The 20,338-nt window shown below is 63.2% G+C and overlaps 3 protein-coding genes across 3 annotated transcripts; 1 reads left to right on the top strand and 2 right to left on the bottom strand.

Moving 5' to 3' along the window:
- Positions 1–30: 30 nt before the first annotated feature.
- On the bottom strand, positions 31–16,923 carry CHLRE_10g436000v5 (uncharacterized protein). The gene is made up of 46 exons (XM_043066720.1): positions 16,783–16,923; positions 16,413–16,585; positions 16,129–16,264; positions 15,885–15,974; positions 15,619–15,719; positions 15,344–15,440; positions 15,095–15,232; positions 14,698–14,919; positions 14,387–14,511; positions 14,181–14,235; positions 13,898–14,061; positions 13,687–13,757; positions 13,386–13,488; positions 12,929–13,199; positions 12,482–12,696; positions 12,269–12,323; positions 11,965–12,099; positions 11,449–11,714; positions 11,181–11,271; positions 10,848–10,973; positions 10,554–10,701; positions 10,283–10,394; positions 9,904–10,130; positions 9,563–9,669; positions 9,200–9,334; positions 8,928–9,059; positions 8,524–8,722; positions 8,159–8,340; positions 7,773–7,886; positions 7,250–7,399; positions 6,956–7,126; positions 6,530–6,659; positions 6,170–6,333; positions 5,734–5,988; positions 5,330–5,467; positions 4,876–5,102; positions 4,499–4,675; positions 4,196–4,302; positions 3,770–4,012; positions 3,486–3,574; positions 3,023–3,167; positions 2,507–2,702; positions 1,946–2,280; positions 1,622–1,746; positions 1,232–1,475; positions 31–967 (listed from the first exon to the last, which is right to left on the bottom strand). The coding sequence occupies exons 1-46, from the start codon at positions 16,891–16,893 to the stop codon at positions 696–698; spliced, it is 7,269 nt and encodes a 2,422-aa protein (XP_042920117.1). The 5' UTR covers positions 16,894–16,923; the 3' UTR covers positions 31–695.
- Positions 16,924–17,014: 91 nt separating this feature from the next.
- Positions 17,015–18,224, top strand: CHLRE_10g436050v5 (uncharacterized protein). The gene has a single exon (XM_001690539.2). It carries the CDS (start codon positions 17,080–17,082, stop codon positions 17,782–17,784), a length of 705 nt encoding a protein of 234 aa, XP_001690591.1. The 5' UTR covers positions 17,015–17,079; the 3' UTR covers positions 17,785–18,224.
- A 3-nt stretch (positions 18,225–18,227) lies between these two features.
- Positions 18,228–20,323, bottom strand: CHLRE_10g436053v5 (uncharacterized protein). The gene is made up of 5 exons (XM_043066721.1): positions 19,735–20,323; positions 19,601–19,654; positions 19,155–19,325; positions 18,814–18,954; positions 18,228–18,562 (listed from the first exon to the last, which is right to left on the bottom strand). Exons 1-5 carry the CDS (start codon positions 20,046–20,048, stop codon positions 18,304–18,306), a joined length of 939 nt encoding a protein of 312 aa, XP_042920118.1. The 5' UTR covers positions 20,049–20,323; the 3' UTR covers positions 18,228–18,303.
- Between the last annotated feature and the right edge of the window lie 15 nt (positions 20,324–20,338).

The following is a 20,338-nucleotide window of genomic DNA, read 5'->3' on the forward strand; positions in this document are numbered from 1 at the left end:
ATGATGCCAAAGACAAAGGTAGAACTTGACTCGCAAAGCGCGTTACAGAAAAACCGTTGGGGCGGGAAAAAACCCTACTTCTCGTCACAGACTGGCACAGACGCAGCGCGCTCAAAACCTACAAGCCAACCGTAACAATGAAGGTGTGTTGTTATGCAAGCACTTAGCAAAGTATGGGCGTGGATGGTCAGCGAGGTCGGCACAGGAGCTGCGGCCTCCAGCGTCCATCCCATCCACCCCCGTCCAAGCGGTCACACACAGCCATTCCTGGTGTCATCATGGTCTCAGTCGCCAACTGCGTGTCATAGTGATTGTACAGGTCGTCCAGGATGTTGCACATCCCCTGACATGTCTGTGATGATGAATACAGCGTCCACACCCAAACAACAATTGGGGTCCTGGGTCACAAAGGTCCTGAGTCACAAAGGATCACTCTGGATCACAATCGCAAAAAGCAAGCGCGTGTGATCAACAGTCCATGCATGCATCAATGCCTGGTCGCCGTGTCGCGTCTGTGCTTGGCGTGTGTTGCGGCATGCATCACAGCTCACCCAGCCCACCCACCCAACCACCGAGGAGGCATCGCCAGGCGCCACCGCCACCATCGCGCACGAGCGCCACATCAACCCCCAACCCCTCCTTCCCATCCTCCTCCTTCCCTACCCACCAACAACAACCCCATCCCCCCCCCCACATCAGTACCCCATTGGCGCCAGGTTGGCTACCAGCACCCGCTGCCAGTTGACCTTCTTGTCGATCCAGTTGTGGCAGTTGAACACGAACCGTGTGTTGCTGGCCAGGTGCACCACCTCCACCTGCCGCAGGTGCCACGTGGCGAACACGCCCGCCCCGCTGGTGCCCACGCGCATCTGCAGCAGCTCGCCCAGGAAGGGCAGGCGCGGGTAGATGAAGGTGTCGGAGGCGCCGCGGCTAAACTGGTTGGGGTTGGCCTGCACCATCACCGTGCCTGTGTGGGCGGTGGGTGGGAGAGGGAGGGGGCGGGTGGGGTTGGGTGAGTGTCTTCGGGAGCGGGCAGTTGCTGTCTATGCGTGGCATAGGACAGCTGCCAAGCCCGCCATTCGGGTAAATCCGCAGCCAACCTCAGCCACACCACAGCCCTTGCCGCCCCGATCAGCCCCCATCCCGCCAATCGCACAACCCCGCCCCCCCACTCCCAGCCTTCTTCCCCGCCCCCCCCCGCCCGGGCCTTCACAGCTCCCGCCGCACGCACCTGACGAGCCGTACTCGCCAATGAGCTCGAAGAACACGCCCGCGCCGGTGCCCGCCATGCACACGTTGCTGGTGTGCAGCGTCACTCGGTAGCCGGGCGCGCCCACGCCGCCCGCCAGCTTGCGGGCCAGCGCGGAGGAGGCGAAGGCGGTGTCGCGCGGGTCGCGCGGCGACACGCTGACGTGCGCGGTGGCAGTGCCGTCCGCCAGCATGCCCGTGTTGGCCATCTGCGGCCCCGTGGACGTCTGTGCGGCGTTGTGGGGTTGGGGAAGGGGGGGCGGGGGTGGTCACGTGGCGTGTGTGTGTTTGGTGTGGCTTGGTGAAGGAGCTTTGTGTCTTGACCCGGGCGCACACACACACACACACACACACGCATGCACACGCCACTGACCATGGCTGTGAGCAGGCGCTTGGTGAATCCGTCTCCCTTGTTCTTGGCCAGCCATGAGTCCGACAGGAAGTAGGCGGACGCACCCGTGGTCAGGTTGGTCACACGCACCCAGGACAGGAACCAGGCTGGGGTGGGTGGGAGTGGGAGGGTGCGCAAGAGGGTGGGGAGGGACATAAGCGGTGGGAAAGGAGGGTCAGGACGATGGACGTGCTTGTGGACAAGCACGCAAAATGTGCATACGCTCCGTACGCCAAGACCGCCCCGCTTCCGTCGCAACTTACACACGCCATGCAACACCACCCACCCACCCACCGCCATACGCACCTGACCCCGCGCCCGCGTCGTCGTGCCCGATCTCGATCTGCTTAATGTCGCCCGTGTCTTGCAGACCCCCCAGCATGAACACATCCAGCTGGTTGCGCTTGAACGGCTGCGTGGCGCACACGTCACCACAGATGCCGCCGCGCTTGCCCTCCGCCGCGCTGCTGTCGTAGGTCAGCTGCACGCGGCCCGTGGACCCCAGCTCGCCGAACACGTTGATCATGATCTTGGCGTTGGTGCCGGCGCCAAAGGTGTCGCCGGTCTGCACCTCCACGCGGTAGTCGCAGGGCGAGGCGATCCACAGCGACAGCAGCAGCGGCATGCCCGGCAGCAGCGGACTGCGGAGGAGGGCGGAGGAGGAGTGAGGAGTGACCGTGTGTATGTGTGTTTGTGTGCGTGCGCGTGTGACGGTGGCGGGTGGCGGTCAAGAGCCGACTCCAAGCGGAGACGCACTTGAGAACTACCATGCGATGGGCGCTTGGTCACTGGCTCCCGCACCCCAAGCCCACACGCCACCCCGACCCCCCCCCCAATGCCCGCCTCGCTACCCCTCAGCGCACTCACCCCTCTGGCACGAACACGGCCTTCTCGCCGCTGGTCTCGTTGTGCACCTTGACGAAGCGCACCGCCCAGGGCGCGCTGCCTGCGTGCACCAGCTCCAGCTGCGTCATGCCGCCCACCTCGGCCAGGTCCGCCAGACCAAACTCCTCCACACGCCCCGGCTGGAAGCCCTGCACCGGGTTCTCCAGCAGCTGACGGCCTGTGTGTGTAAGCGTGTGTGTTTGTATGTGTGTGTGTGTGTGTGGGGGGGGAATAGGAATGCAGGAACAAGCGCGTGTGAGCAAGGACGTGTACGTGAATCAGAGAGCAAAATGGAAGGATATACTCAGGGCGTATGGGCATGTGTGTGTGCGTTTTTGGCAAGGGAGTGGAAGGTCGCAGCACAATGCCCAGAAACCGAGTGTGGGCGCGCACGCGTGTATACATGTACGCCCGTTTCAACCACGCCCCTCCCATACCGCCCTGCCCTACCCCATTTCTCCTGCATCCACCCTCCCCTCTCCGTGCGCCCGCCCCTACCCGTCTCGGCGTTGACTCCGATGATGTTGACCATGACCTGTCCGTCCACCATGGCGCCGTCCGGCCCCAGCCCCGTGGCCAGCTCCATGCGGTAGTTGGCGCGGCCCTCGCCCGCGGCAGGCATCATGTCCTTGCCGCCAGAGCCCTGAGCGGAGAAGTGGGAGGGAATTTTGTGGGGAGGGGGATTTGCAATGTTAAGGCGATGGGAGCAGGGTGAGAGCATCGGGAACAGGGATCAGGGGGCGATGCAGCAGGCGGAAAAGGGTGGGTGGGGGGGGGGGGGGGCGGCCAGTGCGGGGAGGAGCGGGCGTGGATGGGAAGTAGCGGCGCATGTGGTTGGGGTGTAAGGGGCGGCGCAGGGCGGGGGCAGGATGTAAGGCTTTGCTGCAAGTGCTGGCCTGGGTGCCGAAGCTGCAGCTAGGCATGTGCCAGGTGTGCACATTCTCTCTCACGCGGGTCGCACCTGCATGTAGGTGGTGGGCGCCATGGTGCGGCTGGTGCCGTGCTCCGTGTCCAGCCAGGCGTTGTCGAAGTTCCACAGGTAGCGCTCGCCTGATGACCAATTAGGGCAGTTAAGGCAGGCAGGCGCTCAGGATTTGAGGCAAATGTGGCAAACCCCACGCCTACCCCTCATCCCTAAACACACGGCCCATGAGCACGCGTGCCCACAACCACATGGCACGGCAAAGCAGCCCCTGGATTCAAGTGCTGTGGGTTTGATCTCAGTGACCCCCAGCCCCGACCCACCCGTGTTCATGTTCTCCAGCTCCACACGCGACAAGCACCAGGCCGCCCCAAAGCCCTTGTTGTTGTGCCCGATGGTGAGCGTCTGGATGCGGCCCAGCTCGGGTGTGGTGAGGCTGAAGGTGTCCGTGGAGCCGGTCTCAAAGGCCTCCTTGGACGCCGGCAGCGTGTAGGGCCCGAAGCTGGCCTTGTCGCCGTTGAGCTGCACGTACACGTCAGCGTCCGTGCCGGCGCCGCTGACGTTGGCTGGGGGTGCGGGGTAGAAAGCGAGGGAGCACGGCACGGGAAGAGGTGGTTGCAGGATTGTCGGGTTTGGCGGGCAGGTGCGCGAGAGCTTGCAGTATGGATGGGCAGATGTGGGGATAGGGAGCAGGCCAGGAGGTAGAAGGTAGGGAGACCGAGGGCGGCAGGACGGCACCTCTCACGCACCTGTGACCACCACCAGGCGCCAGTTGGTGCTGGAGCCGTCGCCGCCGCCCGAGGTGGGGAACAGCTCGCGCTCGATCGCGCCGTCGTCCTCGCCCTTGTCGAACCACCTGTAGCATACAGGTGTGTGTGTGTGTGTGTAAGTGTGTGTGTGTGCAGAGACCAGCATCTCATACCACCTTCCTCTTTACCTCCACAGGACACCATACCGGTATGGACCCTCCCTCGAAACGGCATCACCCCCCTTCCTACGCACTCCTGTCGCCCGTGTTCCCCACACACCCCACATCGCAGCACGCCGCCCACCTGTTGACGTCGAACACCACCACCTGCCCGGTGGTGAGGTTCTCCACAACCACCCGCTGCAGGTGCCAGCCCGAGCCCAGCCCCGCGCCGTCGTGCCCGATGCGGATCTTCTTGATGCCGCCCACGTTGCGGTCCTCAAACAGGAACACGTCCGTGCAGCCACGCTCGAAGTCGTTCCTGGGGTTGCGCAGTGCAGTGGTGGGGCAAATGGCTCGTCACATGGTTTTCAGTTTGCATCACCTGAAGGCCGCAAGGCCCGTAGCAGCTGGGCCGGCAGGTGTTACGCCGGTGTCCACAAGTACGAATTGTGGTACAGGCAGCAGGGCGACGCTAGGGTCATTGCGGCTGCTCCCCAAGCGCCGCGCGGCGCGACTCACTTCCCGGGGTTGTCCAGCTTAATGCGCGCCGTCTCGCCCGCGTCGCCGTACAGCTGGATGAACACGTTGGCGTCCGTGCCGGCGCCGCGGATGTCGGAGGTGGTGACGCTGACGCGGTACTGCGCCTTGAAGGTGCGCGGGTCCTTGTGCGAAACCTGCAGCCGCCGCCGGATAGCGCCGTCGTCCTCGTCCTCCGCCAGCCAGCGGCCGCAAGGGAAGTAGTACACCTGTGGGCAGCCGGATGGGGATGCGGTTGCACCCACATGATGCCACTGCCCGGCAACCCTTGCCCCTTGAGCTATAGCAGCCGCGAGAGAGGCGTGTGGCGCGAGCAGCATGCCATGAGGCCCACAGCTGGATGGCCTGTGCGGCTGAAGGCGACAAGCAGCAACACAGGAACGAACTGCGGTGGCGGTGCCGCGCCCTGTGCCCGGCCCGGGGCCCTGCGCCCCACCTTGCCGGTGGCGCTGCTGTGCACCTCCACAAAGTCCAGGTGCCAGCCCGCGCCGAAGCCCTTGCCGTCGTGCCAGATCTCCAGCTCCGACAGGTCGCCCAGGTCCGCCATCTTGAAGATGAACTTGTCCGACTTGCCCTGAGGGTTAAGAAGGGGCGTGGTGGTAGGAGGTGTGGTGGTGGTGTGTGGCGGGTGGGTGGGTACAGCACACGCCTATTAAGGGCGTAGGTGCTGCAAACGAGAGCACAGCGCAGGAGCCACACACCGTACGCCCTCCACAGACATGCGCAACACCGTCCTCGGTAACCTGTGGCCCATACCCCCCTACAAGCGCGCCTGGATTGGTTCAGCGTTAACCCACAAGCGCGCGTGGCCAGCCCCACAGCCCCGCACTGCCGCCGCACCTGCTCAAACAGGTTGCCTTTGCCCGTGAGCTCGCGCACGCCGCTGCTGCCCTTGGCGCCAAACATCTCCAAGCACACGTTGGCGTCCGTGCCCGCGCCCTTGATGTCGCTGGTGTGCACCGTGACGCTGTAGGTGACCAGGTGGGCGCGCGGGTCGGTGTCGCTGGCAAACAGGATCTTCTCCACGCCCGTGCGCTTGTCCAGCCACTGGCCGCAGTAGAAGTACCACGTGCGCCGCCGCTCCTTGTTGGTGATCTGCGGCGTGGGCCGGGTGTATGGCGTGTTTGTGTGTGGGAAGACAGGCGTGTGTGCACACACGGTTGAAAATGGCAGAACTGCGTGGGAGGGTAAGCAGCACGTGGCGGACAATGCAGCTCCAAACAATGGATAGGCCCGTGCCTGCAGCCTACTGAGGCAAAGGCACACGCCCACTCACGATGACGATCTCGCAGTGCCAGGCCGCGCCCAGGCCCTTGTTGTCGTGGTAGAGGCGCAGCTTCTTGAGGTCGCCCACGTCCGGCGCCTTGATGTTGAACACGTCCGTGTCGCCCGCCTCGAAGTTGTTCTTGGGGTTGTCCAGCCGCAGCGGGCCCGCCTCGCCTGCGGACAGGAGCGCATACATGCAGGCGAGCTAGTGGTTTTGGAATGGCCGTATGAGCATGTGGGATGACGAGGATACCATGTGATACAGTCAGCTCTCCATAGTCTTTGCCCCAGCAGAAAGGGCGGACAGCACCCACGCCCACACAAGCACACACAAGCACAGGCGCAGCAGCACACGGGCGGCGCCACTTGCCTTCGGTGCCGAACATCTGCACGAACACGTTGGCGTCCGTGCCGGCCCCGGGTATGTTGGAGGTGATGACCACCACCTCGTACTCCACGTTGAGGTCGGGCGCGTCGCCCGGGAACAGGTCGCGCTCGATCTGCGGGGAGGGACGGGCAGAAAGTGCACGTAAGTGTGAGCATGTCAGCAAGCGTGCCTTCGTTTGGCCAGCCAAGTAGGGCATGGGCGCTCAGCCAAGCTCGTGGCCCACCGGTATGCACAATTTAATAAGCGCCAGTAGGAGCTGGGCCGTGGAGCTGGGCTTGTGACCCTCCTCCTCTCTACTGCGCTGCTGCCCTCTTGCCTCCTTTTGGCGTCTCTGGTTTCTCACAGGGCACGGTGGACACAACCGCCCTCCCCTCCCCTCCTCCGCTCCCGTCCTCGCCCCATCCGCACCTGGTAGTCGTCGTCGGTCTTGGAGAACCACTTGTTTGCGGGGAAGATGCGGTGCTCGCCGGTTTTGAGGTTGGTCACCTCCACACGGTTCAGGTGCCATGCGGGGCCCAGCCCGCTGTTGTCGTGGCCGATGCGGATCTTCTTCATCGGCCCCACGTCGCGACCAGCAATCTGTGAAGCGTGGGGTTCGTGGGCAGGGGTGGCAGTTGGACAATCAAATCCCGGAATGCGCTTTCAGCCTTCCAAACATGCATTCCGGTACACACGCCCTGCTGCGCAGCCCAGCCCACCCACCTGGTACGTGTCTGTCTGGCCGCGCTCAAAGTCGTTGCCTTTGTTGTTGAGTAGCATGCGGCCGGTGTGCGTGCCGTCCATGCCGAAGATGTCGATAAACACGTTGGCGTCCGTGCCCGCGCCCATCTTGTCGCTGGTGACCACAACCACCTGGTCAGAACAGCGTCGCAGCAACAAGGCAGTGGTCACACAAAGCGCCCAGGGACCACACACCACACCTAATCGGTTGGGTTTATCAGTTAGGTCACGGCAGAACCAGCAGGAGCACGCTGCCCCTTCCCCCGGGCTTGCTGCTGCATCCACGCCACACCGCGGACGCGCCCTTCGCTCCTCTTTCCTCACAACGGTTTCATTTGCAACGAGGCGTGGGTCACACTAAATGCCCAGGCATAACACAGAACAGGACTACTCCAAGAAGCACGATGCCCCCCGACCTGCACCAGCCCATGCTATCCCCCCCCCCCAAACCTCGCTTCCTGCCTCCACGAGCAGCCCTCACAAACAGGTAGCACCACGCGCACACCTTGTACTGCGTCTTCTTCTTTGCGGGGTCGTCCAGCGAGGCGGGCAGCACCCGCTCCAGCCGGCAGTCCTCCTCCGTGGCGCTCAGCCAGGCGTTGCACTCGAAGTACCAGGTCTACGGCAGGGAGGCAAGGACACGGGCACCGCCGGGCTGTTAGCCAACACCCAAACGCCTGGCGCAACCCCAGCCTGCCAGCCCTGCCTAGAACTTACCGCATGCTGCGCGCATTGTTGCTCCACCGCAAGCCTCATCACACTACCGGGGAAGTGAACTCCAACCTCCCGCCGCACCTCATTCCCGCCACCTCCTGCACCCCTCCGGCCTGCCTCCATTCCTCCCCCTCCGCAGCCTCCCTCCCTCCCTCCCTCCCTTCCGCACGCACGCACCACGCCTGTGGTGCTGTCGTACACCTCCACGTGCTCCAGGTGCCAGGACGCGCCCATGCCGCTGTTGTCGTGCCCCACCAGCAGCTCCGTCAGCCGCCCCAGCGGCCGGCACGTGATCTCAAAGTCGTCGCTGTTGCCGCGCTCGAAATTGTTGAGGTTGCGGTTCTTGAGGAACGTCTTGCCTGTGGATGCGGTTACAAGAGGCGGCGGGGTTTCATGCTATGCGATCCAATTGTGCGGCACAAGTGCGGCAAGCACTTGGCTGGCGGGATACTGTGAAAGCCTGTAGCATGCTTGGTTGAGACCTAGCTTTCCACAAGCAGTTGTTGCGCAGCAACCAGCCCTTTTGCACGGCGCAAACTCACCCGTGCTGGCAGAGTCGCCGCGGATGTCGACGTACACGTTGGCGTCGGTGCCGGCGCCGGAGCGGTCGCTGGTCTTGACGCGCACCTTGTACAGTGTGCGCTGGCTGCGCGGGTTCTGCAGCGATGGGAACAGCACCCGCTCCAGCTTGCAGTCGCCCTCCTTGGCGTCGAACCACTTGTTGCACTCGAAGTACCACGTCTGCGGGGTTGGGGCGAGGGATCGGTGCGGGGATGCAGCGCAGTGTGTAACGAAGTTTTGCACGTGGCGCATACTGGGCATGTGGCGTCTACTGGGATACTTGTGCCTGCGCGAGCGAGAGGCTTGCACGGGCAGCGGACCACAAATATGAGCCCCACACCTGTCACTTCATTAATACCCCCAGAGCCCTCGCCTCCACCCGCACCTGGTTGATCTTGGTGTCTGTGATCTCCACCTGCTCCAGGTGCCAGTTGGGGCCGTAGCCGGCGTTGTCGTGGCCGATGGTGATCTCCGTCAGCGCACCCAGGTCGGGGGCCTTGATCTCAAACTCGTCCACCTGGGTGCACCACCGAGAGGCAAGGCGGCAGCGGTCACACGAATCCTGGGCTAGCCGTACTCTGGACCAAACCAACACACGGTGTGCACGAGTGCATGTGTACCCGAGCTGGAGGTCCCAACCTGCAACCCGGTCCGCACCTGGCCCCGCTCAAAGAGGTTGACTGCCTTGTTGCGCAGGAAGTGGCGCGGCAGGTTGGCTCGCGTGCCGCGCATCTCCAGGTACACGTTGGCGTCGGTGCCGGCGCCAGGCAGATCCGACGTGCGCACAACCACCTGTAGGCGTTTAAATGTGGAGGGAAGGCACAAGGGGGCACGGGTCGCCACAATCAAATATATGTGCGTGTGAAGGTTGAGAGCGGGGGCAACAGCTGTTCGTGAGGGCCAAGTGGCAGTTGTCCGTAAGTGGCACCTGGTGTGGCAAGTCCCTGGATCCGGCTGGGCGGGCAGCCCCGGCGGCGCCGCCAGCAGCACCCACGTGAGCTGTGGCTGTCCCCCTCCCACCTTGTAGACGCGGCGGTCGGCAGTGGGGTCCTGCAGCGAGGCGGGGATCTCCACCGTGGGCGTCTCCTGGCCCAGCCAGTTGGCGTAGGGGAAGTAGTACTTCTCGCCTGCGGCCAGGTGCCGGGGTAGGCGTTAAGGAGTATCTCGCACAGCATGCATTCTAATGCGTCACGCCAGCCATCCCCACCAAACAACGCGCCTGCACCGGCAACAGAAGCCATGGGCAGCAGCTGTCCCGTTAGCATTTCCCCACCCAGCCACACACCCACACGCTCTCTGGGTTTCTTTGGGATTGGAATGAACTCCCCACACGCCGTCCCACACCCCCGCCCACCACCCACCCGTGGCCAGCGTGATGACGATCATGTCCAGGTGCCACGGCGTGCCCTTGCCGTCGTGCCACACGCGCACCGCCTTGAGCGGCCCCAGGTTGCGGCACTGCACCTTGAAGTCGTCCACCTGCGCGCGCTCAAACGTGTCCTTGCTGCTGTCCAGCAGAGCCTGACGCCCGCTAGTGAGCTTGTCGCCGATGACCTCAATCCATATGCCGGCGTCCGTGCCCGCGTTCCTGGTGTCAAGAGGAGCAGCGGGGGCAGGGGAGGTAAAACGCACGGTGCAAGCGGCGTTTGAGGCGAGCTGCCCACCCTGTTCCAGGTACACATTTGCAGCAACACCGCACCAACGCAGTACAGCGCAGGACAGCATTTGTGCGCCGCTCACTTGACGTCCGAGGTGAACACCTGCACCAGGTACTCGGCCCGGTCCACACGGGGGTCCATGTAGCTGGCGGGGATGCGGATCTCCAGGCCCGTCTCGGGGCCCACCCACAGGCCTGGCGGGCGGGGGCCAGTGAGCGGCAGGGTACAAGGCCACGGGCGGACGTCATGGCGTGCAGTGAGCTTTGCAAGCCGCCAATGGCAGCATAATGAGAGAGAGGAGCCGACAGGGTGAGTCGCTGCAGGCAAAGCAGCGGCGGCGGCAGCGCACGCACCTGCCACGAAGAAGGTGGGCGGGATCATGGCATTGGTGAGCTCCGCAAAGTCCATGTACCAGGTGGGCTTTCGGCTGAGGCCGTCGCTGCGCACCAGCAGGAACAGCGGGCGGCCTACGTCCAGCAGCAGCAGCTCGAACGTGTCCACCTGCGTACGACGATGGAGAGCAGCAGCAACTTGAAAGCAGGTGGTAGCGGGGAAATCGCGGCACCGTATGCACCACAACGAGGCCCGTTAGCTGCGCCGCCCCCTCCCCATCCCAAGGCCCATCCGTCACCCCCCCCCTCCGCCACCTGTCCGCGCTCAAAGGTGTCGTAGTTGGCCAGCAGCGGCACGTAGCCGGTCTCGCCGCGCTCGCCGATGAGGTTGATGTGGATGCCGGCGTCCGTGCCCGCGTTCTTCAGGTCGCCCGTGTACACCTGAGGGGCACGCCGCATCAAGCGGGTGGTTGATCGCGGGGACGGGTGAGCATTCAGGCAGGTTGGGAATGCCGTAACTATACTAGGATGGGACGGACGCTGAGGGGAGCAGTCAGGGGAGTATAGGGGACATGCAGCACCACGCCGTACGAGGTATACGCACTCGGCTGCAATTGATACGTACGGTATCATCATGCACGCCCGCACCTTGAGTGTGTAGGGGATCTTGACCACGTCCAGCGTCCGGCGGCTCGGCAGCAGCTCCTTCACCCAGCCCGCGTCCTTGTCAAACCACTGTCTGCGGGTTCGCACACCCAGGTTGCGGAGGTGGAGATTAAGCCACACGCACACAACAAGAGCCTAGCACGTGCTTGCCATGCCTTGCACACAAGATAGCTAGCCCAACTGACGCCCCAAATCACCCACCACAAAGCGGAGGCCCCTGCCCGCACACACACGCGCGCGCTCGCCGTACCTGCACGGGAAGTACACGCCCGTCTCTGGGTCTGTGAAGGACGGGTCACGCCACACGGTGATGCTGTCCAGGTGCCACAGCGGCCGCATGCCGCTGCCGTCGCAGGTGACCACCGCCACCAGCAGCTCGCCCAGGTCCGGGCCGTCCAGGATGAAGGTGTCGGCGGCGCCGCGCTCGAAGGCGCTGGGGTTGTCCAGGTGCACGGGGCCCAGTTTGCCGCCCACGCCGCGCAGCTCCAGGAATACCTTGGACTCGGTGCCGGCGCCCTGGTGCGGCGTGATGATAGCGGGAGTTTGCAAGTTGCTAAAGCGTTGAGCAAGCGGTTGCAGCGAGGAGAGTTGCTACCAGTGATGAGGCGTGTGTGCTGAGGCGAGGCTATAGCCATGGTGAGGTGCGAAGTTGAGGACTTGGGTAGGGCGGGAAGGGGTTGGTACCGTAGGAAAGGCGCGGATGGGAAGGCGATGCGTGGATGGCAGCGGAGGACACACCAGTGCCGCGCTCGGTGCAAGCGCCCACCTTGATGTCTGACGTGACCACCTCCACCTTGTAGTGCAAGGTGACGGGCAGCTCGCCGCCCGGCAGCAGCTCCACGACCGGATGCACGGCGCGGTCAGGGTCCTGGAGCCACTGGTTGCAGATGAAGGTCGTCACCTGTATGGGTGGGTAAGGGAGGGTGCGCAAAACATGGTTATCAGGGTAAGGGGCGGCAGGAAAACGCGGTACAAAGCGGCTTGGTGCTTAGCAGCCGAGTATGAACGAAGGCGTAAGCCTGGCAGGACAACTGGACGGGAAGGGTGACTGCGTGTGCCCAGTATCGCACCTCGGGCTCCTCGGGGTGCGTGCTGGTGACAACCACCTTGAGCAGGTGCCAGGCACTACAGGCGCACACACAGTGAGGGAGGATGGGCCATACAAAGGCATAGTGCACAGAGTCTATACACCAGCATTTCTGTGCCAGCCCGTCGTAATCCGCCGCATACCGCAACAGCAGCAGCGGTACCAGCGCCATGTCTACTCCCATGTGCCCACTCACGGGTTCTTCCCGGTGTTGTCGTGCGACAGCAGCATGCGCCGCAGCTTGCCCAGCCGCCGCAGCCGGAAGGTGAAGGCGTCGATGCAGCCGCGTTCAAAAGCCTCCAGCGGCGCGTCCACACGCACCGGCCCGCTCTCGCCGCGCTCGCCAGTCATGTTGAAGCTGACGGTGGCGTCGGTGCCGGCTCCGCGCAGGGAGCTGGTGTGGAACTCGAGCTGTGGGGAAGCGTAGTAGGAGATAAATGCTAGTCTCAGCCAGTTCTTACGCAGCAACAATCACCCACCGGCTCATCCCGATTCCACCTGCAAGTGCCGTCCAACAGGCCCGGTCACGCCCGCTTGTCCTGGACTACCCCTTAATTGCGGTCTTAAACTGCGCCCCCCATGGAACTCTTTCGTTGGGCTCGGGCACATAACCCCCCGTCCGCCCCTCTTTCCACCCACCCACCCGGTAGTCCGTCATCTCCAGGCGGGGGTCCTCGCCGCCGGGCTTGAGCGTGCGCTGCAGCACGCCCTCCTCCGAGCCGCTGTCGGGGTCGGGGTGGCCCAGCCCGATCCACTTGTTGCACACGAAGCGCGTGATGGGCCCCAGCTCGCCGTCCGTGCCGTCCAGCTCCTCGCGCACCTCCACCATGAGCAGGTGCCAGTCCGGCCCCTCGCCCTTGTTGTTGTGGCCGATGGTCATGGCGCGCAGCTTGCCCACGTGCGGCAGTTCCAGCCTGGGGTGCGGGTGCGGTTGAGAATGGGTTGGTGCGGTGGGCGTGGAGGTTGGCATGCGCAGGCTGCGGATGTGCCTAACAACTGGTACTGGTACATGTATAGAATAGCCGCGAATGAGTGCAACTGCAGGCATCAGCCGTTGCAGGGCAAGTGAGCTAGGAGGTGGGGTTTAAAAGTGGCCGCACCTGAAGTGGTCGGTCTGGCCGCGCTCAAAGTGCTCCAGCTGTGACGGCAGGATGGTGGAGGGCGTGTCTCCGAACTCGCCATGCAGCACCACGAACACGTCGGCTGCGCGGGCGGGCGGCAGCAAGAGTGCAGCGAGTCAGCGCGGTGGTCAGGACGATCCCAAGGAAATCGGGCGTTAACCCAGTGGCGATGCAGTTTTAATCTACAGGGCGGTGATGGCATGCGCACGGCAAGTCAGTGTGGGTAGCAGAAAGGGCGGCGCCGGGAAGGGAAACCGCTGACAGGACACAACCAGCGCACCGTCTGTGCCCGCGCCGCGGATTTCTGAGGTGGTGACGTAGAAATGGTAGGGCGTGATCTTGAGCAGCGAGCTGCGCAGGGCGCACCCAATGCATTGCGGTTTGGAGGGGAAGCGGTACAACACGCATCAGAGCCTGGAACCCGCCAAAAGTGCAGGCGGCGATGGCGCAAGCGGAGATGTCACCTACACAGACCGGCCAACCCAACTCACTCGCCAACCTCCAATGTACGCTCCAGCGCGCCGTCACCGATGCGCGAGTCGAACCACATGCGGCAGGGGAACAGGTAGATGGCGCCGGTCTTGAGGTTGGTCACTGTGAGGTGGTCCAAGTGCCAGCTGGGGCCGTTGCCGGTGTTGTCGTGCCCGATCGTCACCTGCAGGGCGGGTGGGTGTTGCCATCCACGGGGTGGCGCACCTCACGACATTGCTTCTATGTGCTTGAAGGCATGCACGTATCACGGCATGTCACGCACGTGCACGGGCACACTCCCACCTCCAGCAGGTCGCCCAGCTCCTCGTCCTCAATGAGGAACTCGTTCACCATGCCGCTGCGGAAGAGACAGCAGCAGGCCACATCCGCAAGTAAGTCAAGATAAGTAGAAAAGCCGACTGACGCCACAGGACGGCCGAGCTTGTGCACGGCCCTTGAACTGCAGCACGGCAGTCAGGCGACTGCATCCTGGACCCCCCCTCTCTCACCGCTCGAAGTCGTCCTGGCCGCTGGACAGGATGTGCCGCGTGCCGTCACCCAGCGTGCCGTGCATGACGAAGTGCACGTTGGCGTCCGTGCCCGCGCCACGAATGTCTGAGGTCAAGGTTGTCACCTGTCGCAGCCACGTTTTCGCACAGCAGTCGTTCAAACCACGGGCTCCATGATATTTGGGCCGCGCAGACTGCGCCCCCTGTTTTACACGAGTTGGCATGGACGGAGCCGCCAACAGCCCACACAGCGACGTCCGCGTTCACCAACCCCTGCAACTGCACAAGCCCTGCAAACATGGGACACGCACCTTGTACTGGATGTAGGGCGTGGCGTGGCCTGCGAACAGGATGCGGCTGATGCGGCAGTCGTCCAGCTGCGTGGAGAACCAGCGCTGGCAGGGGAAGACGGTCCAGTTGATGGCGCCCTTCTTGCGGATGCGGATCCACTCCAGGAACCAGTCCGGCCGCTTGCCGGTGTTGTCGTGCCACACCTTGATGTGGTTGGGCATGCCCACGTTCTTGCAGGGGATCTGCGGAGGCGCGCACATACGGCGCGTGGGCGGTGAGGATGCACGTCCACACGACGTACAAGGGATAGGTGTCTTCCCGACAAGCCGCCGCCCACAACGCACGTTGTCCACCCGAGCAGTGTTGGGGCCGTGCCGAGCGAGCATGACTCCCGCGAGCCCCATGATCAGGCCTTACGATAAATAGGTCCAGGGCGTCGCGGCCAAAGGGCTTGGTCAGCACGTCCTTGTCCAGCAGCCGCAGCTCGCCGGTAGACACGTCCTCCTCGTGCGCGCTGTACAGCTCCACGTACACACGCGCGTCCGAGGAGGCGCCCTGCAATGGAAGTAACAGTTCTGTTGCTTGGTACTCTTGTTTCATGCTTAAGGGCGTACCAGTGGCCTACCAGTCTGCATGCTGCTCGCGCAACTTCCTGCGCACACGCACCTTCATGCGGCCGGTCTTGACCTCGATCTCGTAAATCCCCGCCTCGGCGTGGCGCTGCTCCAGGAAGCGGTTGCGCGCCTTCTCCTCCAGCCACTGCCTGCATGCCCCCAATACGCCAGCAGTCCGGCACGCCGCACTCAACACACAGGATCCATTCCACATATGCCTGGCTTCTTATCCCCGCATGATCGCCCCAGCCCAGCAAGTGCACACGGCTCTCCCCTGCCATCCTCACACCGCAAGATGGCCCCATGCCCCCTCTACACACGCCGCACCTCCAGTACTCGCTGTCGAGTCCCTGCGCCTTGGAGGTGAGGTCGCGCACGCTCTCGCGCAGCGTGATGTTCTCCGCCATCACCTTGGAGGCCAGGTGGAGCTGCGCGGCATCGGGTGGTTGCCGTGTTCAGGCATGAGGGGGCGGCGGCTGGAGGGAGCAAGCACGTGAGCTCAGCGTGCCATGACATGGGGAGGCACCGGCATTGCTGCGCGTCTGGGGGCGCATGCCCAGCAGGAAAAGCCCCGCTATAGGCCAGCCACTCACCCCCTGGTTGTCGCGCACGTTGCTCGCGCGCAGCGTGTGCTTGAAGCAGTGGTACCACGTCTCGCGCAGCATCTTGAGCCAGATCTTGGCCTGCAAGCACACGGCATGAGGCCACGGACCCGCCCTTCAACGGGCACAGCATCGCAGCTCCCCCTCACCAATCTCTGCCATTTCGCGCACGCTGTGTTTCAAAAGCCGCCTTAGCCTTGGCACCCCGCGCCGCGCCGCGCCTACGCGACCGCACCTCCTCGTGCGAGCCTGCCGCCAGGAAGTAGGTGTGCGAGCCCGACACCAGGCCGATGACGCTGCTCTTTCCCAGCGTGGCGTTCCCGCGTGGCGACTTGGCGGGGCTGGGGAAGCCGGGCTTCTGCTTCATGTTGCTGCATGGGGCAGCGGCACCCAAGAGCTTGTACACACGGGCAGACACTTGTCCCATGGCGGCCCCAAACGTTGGCCCATGACGTGCCCCGCAGGCACTTGTAAGCCCTGCCAAGCCAGCCATATATCGTTAGCAATTGGGTCACTTACTGCGGGTCAACCAGCGCAATGCCGATGTCGGGCACGGTGCCGACCAAGCCCTTCCGCGGTGTGCGGCTGTGCGGCAACGGGCGCACCGGCACGCGGTCCAGGCAGATGTAGCGCACGCGCGTGGCGTTCTTCTCATTGGCCGTGTAGTACAGCCGATCCTCCGAGATGTAGAACTGAGGGTGTTCGAATGTCCATTGTAAAAGCAGCGTGTTTGTCAGGGGGGTGCTGGGGATGGCACGGGCCTCTGCATTTTTGGTGCAGGTGCAGTGGTCACATCACTCCCATGCACATTTGTGGGAGCGCATCAGTCTATGCAGATGTAGGTGATGCCATCGCCGTGTGCTGACGGGGAGGCCGCGCGGGCCCGAGCTCGCGGGGAGCGAGCAGGCGCGGCAACGTGGTGCAGCGTTACACAGGCCACGTCCTGGCCTCCATGCGATGCCGCGCCCCCGCCGACCCAATTATCCACATGGCGCTCCATTATACAATTTGCAGCTGGCAGCAGCGCGTAACCATGGGGGTTGCGTGAACCGTACAACGAACCTCTAATCGAACCTTCCCAGCCCACTGCAGCCTCTCGTTGCTTATTTACTTTCAGTGACTACGTGTTCGCATATCCACACTTGCTCCACCACCTTGGTCTATTTTCTACTTCTCTAAACGCAACATGGCCCTCGCGATGAAGGCTCAGGCTTCCAGCCTGGTGGCTGGCCAGCGCCGCGCTGTGCGCCCCGCTTCGGGCCGTCGCGCTGTGATCACTCGCGCTGCTCTGGAGCTGAAGTCTCCCCCCTACGCTCTGGATGCTCTGGAGCCCCACATGAGCAAGCAGACCCTGGAGTTCCACTGGGGCAAGCACCACCGCGCCTACGTGGATAACATGAACAAGCAGGTCGCTGGCACTCCCCTGGACGGCAAGTCGCTGGAGGAGATCGTCCTGGCCAGCTGGAACAATGGCCAGCCCACCCCGGTGTTCAACAACGCCGCTCAGGTCTGGAACCACACTTTCTTCTGGGAGAGCATGAAGCCCAACGGTGGCGGTGCCCCCACCGGCGCGCTGGCTGAGGCCATCACCCGCGACTTCGGCAGCCTGGACAAGTTCAAGGAGGAGTTCAAGCAGGCTGGCATGACCCAGTTCGGCTCTGGCTGGGCCTGGCTGAACGCCGACAAGACCGGCAAGCTGTCGATCAGCAAGTCGCCCAACGCCGTGAACCCCGTGGTGGAGGGCAAGACCCCCATCCTGACTGTCGATGTGTGGGAGCACGCCTACTACATTGACGTGCAGAACCGCCGCCCCGACTACATCACCACCTTCATGGAGAAGCTGATCAACTGGGACGCCGTTGCTCAGCGCTACGCCGCTGCCACCAAGTAATTGGTCACAAGCATGTCGGCGCCAGGCGACCGTGATAGCCTGGTTTCGCGCGGCGACTCGGTGTCGGATTGACATATGGCAAAGTGATATGTGCGGGGTTGTTGATTGCCTAAGATGCAAGGGTATTTGCTAGGGGTTGTTGGCGGTTGGTGCACGGTTGAACGCGCACACGGTTCTTTGACCACTCCCCCAGATCATGCACTGCTTCCAATTTTGTCGTTTCCTGGCGAGTGCGCATGGCCTAGTGTCAGTGCCCTTGCTGATTAGTTACTTTTTGACAGGTTCTAGGCAAGGCCCGGTAGTGGTTCAGTCGTGGGGAAGCAGCGTGCACGCACGGCAGGGCATTACTGGTGCCGAGATGCTTCGGGACACTTGCAGCTGATACGTAAGGGATTGTGACCGAAGCAAGGTCTGAAGTTGCGATGTAAGGATTACGGTGTTGCTATTCCAGTGCTGGCCATGTGCGCATGCGTCCGGTGCGGGCACATGCAGGGACATGGTGCCAGGGGCAGGGGGGCGTCATTCGAGTGGTGCAGCAATCCAATCAGCCCAGCCCCGTTCCCAGCCCGCACTCACCCAGTACTTCTTCCAGTGCACGTCTAGCGGCGTCTTCCCCACCAGCTTGTGCAGCCAGCCAGCATGCACGATACCGGAACGAAAGCTTTTGTTTAGACCCTCCTCCTCGTCCTTCGACATCAGCGGCCCCTGCATTGGTGTGTCCTCAATGAATGCGTCACCAGTGGCCAGCAGTCGTGTCGGGTACACCGTGCCGCCCTCCCTGTGGCCACCAAAAACGTTTGGATGCGCGGTCAGTTGCAGAACGTCACAGACAGTAGGTGGAGCCGTCAGCAGGGTCACGTGCGGATGGTGCGCGCGCTGTCGACGCATTTATCGACGCATGTCAGTGTGTCTTCGCAATCAGATGACTGTGACGTCCACCCCCACGCCGAAGATACATACGGATACATCCTAGATGCAGATTCTGAGTCCGCGTGGGGCACCGTTGTCTTTCGGTCCCTCACAGCGCACCTGACGCTGACACGCCGGCCGCTCGCGCTGCCTGGGCGGCTGCTGGGGCTCACACCCGGATACAACGGAGACCCCATGATGTTGGCGGTCGCCTCCGGGGTGTATGGCGACCCAAACGTTGAGGCCGGCTCCATGTACACCCTGCAAGCATGGACGCATAGAGACGAAACAGTGAAGACGAAAGGTAGCAGGACTACACGGCATTAACCGAAGGCACCGTGCAATACCAAACCCACAGGGCTTGTCATTGCGTACACCTTGCGCGCACTATGCTTCCGTCTTCAGGGAGCCATTCTATGCCGGCAGGCCCAGTTTGCCCCCATCACCCCGTGCTTGCTTACACAGTCTGCCCGGGGCTCGGCTCCATCCGCACATTCCTACGGCCCCCCAGCTTGCTGCTTGTGGCGCTGTCCTGGCGTAGAATTGATGGCGAGCCTGAAGCAGCCGACATGGGCCGTGGTGGCGTTGAGAGCAAGCCGCTGTTGGGGCCCAGGGGGGGACGCCCTGACGGCCTGGTGGGCGCAACAATAGGAACACGAGGTTGGAGCACTTCAATATGTGCACCCCTGCACTGATTTTGAACCCAACGCGATGCGTGCTGCTCTGCAAATGGGCATCTACAGCCCGCAATCTACGGGGCTATCCGTCCCGCCCGAGTCCCGCACCCGTCCTCCCTCCAATTCCCTGTGGCTACGTGCGGCATTCGGCTGGGATCTGCCCCTCCACCTCGCTCTCAAGAAGGCCATCTTCCCTACCAGCCGGCTCTGCGCGCATCGCATTGGCTTACCCTGGCGGGGTGGGTCCTGCCTCTGCTAGCAGCCCAAAGTCATCCGCCTGGCCCCTGTGCACAGCCATGAAGAACATCAGCATAACGTCCACGTTGCACCTGAGCAACACTCTGCGGTCCTGGGGTTACTGCACCTGCTTGGTGGCCGCAACGGGCTCGCCGTGCTCGGGGGCGGCAGGGGCAGAGGCGCTGTCGATGGAGTGAGCTCAGGCGGAAGCCCAAACGGGTCCGGGGCCAAGCTGGTCGGCGCGAGACTGATGCCGATTGCTGGTGGCAGCGGCTCCGGAGCGGCTGATGGCAGTGAGGGCGGCGGGTGGTCGCTTAACGCTGAACCACCGCCAATGCTGGTAGCACCAAAGCTGGGTGCGCGCAGAACTGCCGGCGCATCCTCCTCCTCCAGCCCCAGTGCAAGCGGCTCCCGGTTGTCAAAATCACCGAAGTCGTCCATTGAGAAGGGGCTGTGGCCGGGTCGTCGCTACATGCAGTTGACCGGGGCCTCCTGTTGCTAGAGCCGAGCTACTGGGCCCCGTCCAACATGGCAACCTTTTACGTGCGCTGTGTGACAAGCAGCTTTCGGTTGACGATACGGGCAAGAACGCAAAGAAAGTAGGAAGCTGTCGTCGTTGGGTGGACTATATGACAATATGTAACATAATACTAAGTTTTCAGTGTATTACACAAGCCCATTGCTGCTTGCGTTTGCGTGCCCGGGCGAAAGCCGGTTCCGGACACAATTGC

Source organism: Chlamydomonas reinhardtii, chromosome 10 (genome assembly GCF_000002595.2).
Source record: "Chlamydomonas reinhardtii strain CC-503 cw92 mt+ chromosome 10, whole genome shotgun sequence".
Classification (NCBI taxonomy): domain Eukaryota; kingdom Viridiplantae; phylum Chlorophyta; class Chlorophyceae; order Chlamydomonadales; family Chlamydomonadaceae; genus Chlamydomonas; species Chlamydomonas reinhardtii.